The sequence below is a fragment of the Somniosus microcephalus genome, chromosome 24, assembly GCF_052327205.1.
Source record: "Somniosus microcephalus isolate GS21.2 chromosome 24, FLI_Smic_1.0, whole genome shotgun sequence".
Lineage (NCBI taxonomy): Eukaryota > Metazoa > Chordata > Chondrichthyes > Squaliformes > Somniosidae > Somniosus > Somniosus microcephalus.
Genome location: NC_141010.1, coordinates 7,978,255 through 7,984,254, shown reverse-complemented (window position 1 = coordinate 7,984,254; position 6,000 = coordinate 7,978,255). Strand labels below are relative to the sequence as shown.

General features: G+C 45.7%; 1 protein-coding gene across 1 annotated transcript in view; it reads left to right on the top strand.

Annotated features, from left to right (window-relative positions):
- The first annotated feature begins 527 nt into the window (after positions 1 to 527).
- Positions 528 to 6,000, top strand: part of kpnb1 (karyopherin (importin) beta 1) — a 42,923-nt gene continuing 37,450 nt past the window's right edge. Inside the window, exons 1-2 of the mRNA XM_085966182.1 lie at positions 528 to 856; positions 945 to 1,003. Coding sequence (XP_085822308.1) covers positions 802 to 856; positions 945 to 1,003 — 114 coding nt within the window. The 5' untranslated portion in view covers positions 528 to 801. The remainder of the gene's footprint in view (positions 857 to 944; positions 1,004 to 6,000) is intronic.

The following is a 6,000-nucleotide window of genomic DNA, read 5'->3' as shown; positions in this document are numbered from 1 at the left end:
TTGGTGCCGGTTGAAGGCAGCGGCTGGGCCGCTCGACCAATCGGATTCCGTCTTAGATAGCGGTGGCGGTTGAGCGTGCGACGTGATGGCGGCGGGGAGGGTGTGTGAGCCTGTCGACCAATCAGACGACGCGTTGGATAGCGGCGGTTGAGGGGAGCCGCTCGACCAATTGGGTTCCGCCTTAGATATCGAGGGCGGTTGAGGGGGAGCCGGTCGACCAATCGGATTTCGCCTTAGATCGCGGCGGCGGTTGAAGGAGAGCCGCTCGACCAATTGGGTTCCGTCTTAGATATCGAGGGCCGTTGAGGGGGAGCCGCTCGACCAATCGGATTCCGCCTTAGATCGCGGCGGCAGTTGAAGGGGAGCCGCTCGACCAATCAGACGGCGCGTTAGATGGCGGCGGTTGTGGGGGAGGTGGGGTACGGGAGAGCGAGCCTCCCGACCAATCGGATTGCGCCGGCCCTTGAGCGTGTGACGTCAAGCCGGGCCGCCCGACCAATGGGCGGGCGGCGGCGGTAGATGGCGGGGCGGGGTTTGAGTGAGTGAGGCGGCTCGGGCGGTGCTGCGGTCCCGCCGCGCGGCCCTCGAGCTATATCGCTCCGCCGCCGGCCGGACTCGGCTTTTTTTGCGCAGCCGGGCGAAGGCGTGAGGGGGAAGCGGGCGAGCGAGAGAGAGGGAGAAAACCCCGGTGAATAAAACACCTCAAACCCCTGAGATAAAAAACAACACAATCAGTGAAACAGAACCATTTATGGCCGTTTCTGCTTGAAGGGGGGGGAAAAAATCCTGGTTGTTTCCCACATGAGATTCGTAAATATGGAGCTTATCACAATCTTAGAGAAAACCGTCTCTCCAGGTAAGGGGCAATTCTCGCCTTTTTCCCTCTGGCGTTTTATCTTTCAATCTTCGCCTTTTATTCATGATTTAATATTTTTTCCCCCTAGATCGCAATGAGCTGGAAGCAGCGCAGAAGTTTCTGGAACAGGCGGCTGTTGAGAATTTGGTCAGTGTTTATTTTTGAATGGGGTGAGAAAAAATAAATAAAGAGGAAGGCGATTGTTTTAATGATTGCGGTGGGTGGGAGAAGGTGGAGGTTTTATTTTTTAATCTCCTTTTGGTTTTATATTTTTTTAATTCGAGGCCTTCACCGCCAGACGGAAAATGCCGCCGAGCGGGCGGGGAGCGAGCGCAGCCTAACTCGCTTGCCGGATGCCGGCCCTCCGCTTGAGTGACGGGCGGCCGCAGCCAATGGGAGCGCGGGGCCGGGCGGCCGCAGCCAATCAGCGCGCGCCCCAGGGGCTGGGTTTCCGCTCAAGTTGGGTTGACGGGAAGGGAAGCGGCGGTCTGGGGCCCGGGGCTGGGCCGAGGGGCCGCCCTGAGCGCACGTTGCCGGCCCCAGGCCCCGGCCTGGTCTCCGCGCTTTAATCCGCTTCCTCTTCCTCCTCCCCCATCTCCCACACACCGGCCCAAGGGGGCGAGGGTTTTTAATTCCAACTCCTCATACCTCTGCATTAAACACATTATAAACCCTGAACGCCCCTCTGCATCTGCAAATATTTGTCTTTTAGGTTTAGTAGATTGCTGTTCAAACATATGCATTGAAGACGTTGCAAACTCCATCCCACCCCCCCCATTGTATCATAATATTTCTTTCAGATTGAGTAGATTGTTATTTAAACACATACAATATATATTGCAAACTCATCATACCACTACATTAAACACATTATAAACCCTTAACGCCCCTCTGCATCTGCAAATATTTCTATATATTTCTTAGGTTTAGTAGCTTGTTGAAACACATGCATTAAACACGTTGCAAACTCATCATACCCCTGCATTAAAGACCTTGCAAACCCCTTCACACACCCCCCCCCCCCAATTACATCATCTTATATTTCTCTTTTAGATTGAGTAGATTGTTATGTATTAAATATACATACAATATATTGCAAACTCATCATACCACTGCATAAAACATATTCTGAAGGAAAGAAATTTGCAGGGGGTGGGGGGGGGGGAATGGGACTAGCTGAAGTGCTCTTGCAGAGAGCCGGCATGGGCCGAATGGCTGCCTTCTGTGCTGTAACCATTCTATGATTCTACCACTGCATAAAACACATTGCAAACTCAACATGCCAAGGCATTGAATGCATTATAAACCCTTCACACCCCTTGCATCTTACAATATTTATATATATTTCTGTTTTAGATTGAGTAGATTGGGCCGATACACTGAAGAATATGAGGTGATCTCATTGAAACAAAGAAGATTCTGAAGGGGCTTGACAGGGTAGATGCTGAGGGGTTGTTTCCCCTGGCTGGAGAGTCTAGAATTAGGGGGCATAGTTTCAGGATAAGGGGTCGGCCATTTAAGACTGAGATGAGGCGGAATTTCTTCACTTGAGGGTTGTGAATCTTTGGAATTCTCTACCCCAAAGGATGCTGAGTCGTTGAGTATATTCAAGGCCGAGATAGATAGATTTTTGGACTCATGCGGAATCAGCAATATGGAGATAGGGCGGGAAAGTGGAGTTGAGGCAGATGATCAGCCATGATCTTATTGAATGGCTGAGAAGGCTCAACAGGCCGTAAGGCTCCGAATTCTTATGTTCTTGTATATTTTAATATTGCCCCCATGATCCGCACAATTTAGGAATTGCTATCATGAATAAGGATCATCACATCTATTAAGGGGAACAGATAGGGTAGATGGAGAGAAACTATTTCTGCTGGTTGGGGAGTTTAGGATGAGGGGACATAGTCTAAAAATTAGAGCCAGACATTTCAGGAGTGAAATTAGGAAACACTTCTACACACAGAGGGTGGTAGAAGTTTGGAACTCTCTTCCGCAAATGGCAATTGATGCTGGATCAATTGTTAATTTTAAATCTGATAGGTTTTTGTTAACCAAAAGGATATGGGGCAAATGTGGGTATATGAAGTTAGGTCACAGATCAACCACGATCTCATTGAATGGTGGAACAGGCTCGAGGGGCTGAATGGCCGCCTCCTGTTCCTATGTTCTATAATTTTTTTTGTCTACTTCTATTTCTTAATTGCTATTTACGGAAATTAATCAAATGGTAACCTGTTAACTACTGTGTGTGTGGAGCTCCACATTTATTTGTAGAAATGTATCCTAATCTATTGCATTTAATGGAATATCTGGCCAAGGAAGCCTTTTAAGATTTAAAATTCAAATGCACTGTTTTCCTATTTTATTGTAACGACATGGCCCGCTGGTAATGGGTACATTTTTGAGCTTGTTTGCAAGTTTTATTGATGGGGTTAGTTTCTCGTCAGATCCATGCTAAGATTGCAGCAGTCTTCTATTTTATTGATGGTTAATGTTATCTAGTACATTTTAGGTAGTGAATTCTCAATTTATATTTGATTTGCACAGTTACTTGAATAATGTGTACATATCTGGTTATTTTGAGTTGAGTTACTTTGTGGTCAAGTAACATTTGGGCTGTGCTGCATTTTAATGTTAGAAACCATTTTAATTTCATGTCTTCATAAAAGTACATTGGGCATTTCAGTGAAATACATTGAAGACTTTCACTGACATTTTTTTCACTGCAATGAGCTTATTTGAGATGCCTCAACAATTGTAGGTAATGTATCTTTCTGGTTTCTTGCTATAAGTGCATAGTATTTGACAGCTCGCTAATAAGTGCTTGGGTAAGTGAGTAGCCTTAGTGTATAATTCTAGAAATTCTGAGGAAAGATATCAGATTTAAAAAGGTTAGTATATCAATGTTTTCATTTTTTATATTTTGCTAAACACGTGGCTACAGGTACATGATAATAGCAAGTAACACAAGGCATCATCAACCTTAACCCCTCATGAGGCTACTTGTTAGGTGCTGACAAGGCGGAGGTTTACCTGCTAGCAGAACCTATATTGTGTTTGCCATATATCAAAATACAGCGAAGATTGAGTTGATTGCCTCAACCGCATCAATGTGACTACCTGTTACAGCTTTTGAGTTGGTCAATTAAAGCCATTTTTGGTCAATGAGCTGCTTCCTCCATCCAATTGGACATTGGGATTCCGGGGGGGGGGGGGAAGAAGAAAGAAGGTGAGTAAAAGGTTTTTTAAAAATTGCAAGTTAGAAAGTTTAGGTGCTGCTAGGTGGAGGGTGGGACATAAAATTGAAGTCCTACACAAAATAGATCCTAGGAGAAGAAAGGATGCAGGAGACAACTGAGTAACCTAAGTTGTTAAATTTTTATTGTTGAAGGTGGGAGTGTGAATTTTGTCATCGGGTGTTAGGGACTTACTTGCCGTACTGGATGTTCCTGGGTCAGGTGTAGCACAGCTTGTGCAGATTAAAGCTTGCCCTATTCTGTCCTGATCGATGTGCCTAAATGCAACAGTAGAAGATAACTCTCAATTCTAACAGTGATGTTTTCTACTTCCCATTACCAGCAACCCTTGTGGCCTCCAATTGCTGGTTAATGCCAAAATGTTTGTCTCTGTGGCTCCATGCAGAATAGTCATTCTGCCTCCAACTTAATTTGTCTTGGAGTCTACTCCAGCCAAGAGGAATCGGGTGAAAAGCCCGTGCCTTGACAAAATACTGTCCTGTATATCCAAATTTATTCTAATTATAAATTGAGTTCAAATATTTTATTTTAGTAGTTTGGAGTTAATACAGGAATATTGAAGGCTGCTCAACAATGAAGCAGGAATTGGTGAATATTTGAGTTGCTTATTACTGTGGTGGTGTTTGTTTCAGCATCACAGTTCATGAGTTGAAACTTATTAAACCAGTCAACTTCCTCAGTCCTGAGCCAAATTTCCCTCAACTGCTCAGTGTCATCAAATAGATATCGACCTGAATAATGGAATGATTTGCAGTTCAAGAGAAAAGAATGGGGAGGAGGATACGGTTCTTGTAATATACCAAAAAATTTACAGCACAGAAACATCATTTGGCCCAACTGGTCTGTGCCAGTGCTTATGCTCCAAACGTGCTTCCTCCCTCACTACTTCATCTCGCATTATCCACGTATCTTTCTATTCTGTTCTCCCTCGTACTTTGAGACTTTCATAAAATAAGTACGAACTCAGGTCTCTGAAGCCTCTTCTCAATCTAGCCTGTCTTGTTGTGATTGCCTGGTTCATAACTCTCATCAGTTCATTCTTGAGGCTGTGTAGTGAGGTTGAAAAGGGAGGTGTCCCAATTCCCATTGCATTATGTAGCTGCTCCCAAACTCGTGGCCTTTACCATCTAGGACAAGGGCAGCAGGCGCATGGGAACACCACCACCTCCAAGTCACACGCCATTCTGACTTGGAAATATATCGCCGTTCCTTCGTCGTCGCTGGCTGGGTTAAAATCCTGGAACTCCCTCCCTAACAGCACTGTGGGAGCAGCTTCACACGGGCTACAGCGGTTCAAGAAGGCGGCTCACCACCACCTTCTCGAGGGCAATTAGGGATGGGCAATAAATGCTGGCCTTGCCAGCGACTCCCACATCCCATGAATGAATTTTAAAAAAGCTCAGTCCTTTTAGCAAATGGCTTTTGTAGACAAGGAAGGACCCAAGTTTAGTTCCGGTTTTGTGTTGAGTTAAATGATCTCGGTTGAGGTGCTGATAGAGGCAGTGCAATTGTCCTCGGCACCCCTGGCTTAACGGGAGCAACGACCAGCCAGGGTTCCCACTCTTGACTGATGTCCAGTGACCCTGCTGGAAAATTCACTGTTCGGTGACAACAGGATCCTGCTCAGCTAAGATACTCCCACAATGCCAACACTTAGTTTCTTGGTTTGCTTGGGTGTTTTGTGCAATCATCTGTGCAACTGTACTCTAGCAATTGATAGCACCTCCAGGGAGAAGTAGGAGGAAAATTAGATTTTTTAAAAAGTAACCATGTATGCCGTTTTGTGGAGACAGGCGCAGGTCCCAGGTTTGCCCAACTCTACTCTGGGTGAACCAGTCTTCTCTGGCCAGTTCTGCAATCAAAAGATGTGGCAAGACTATCTTG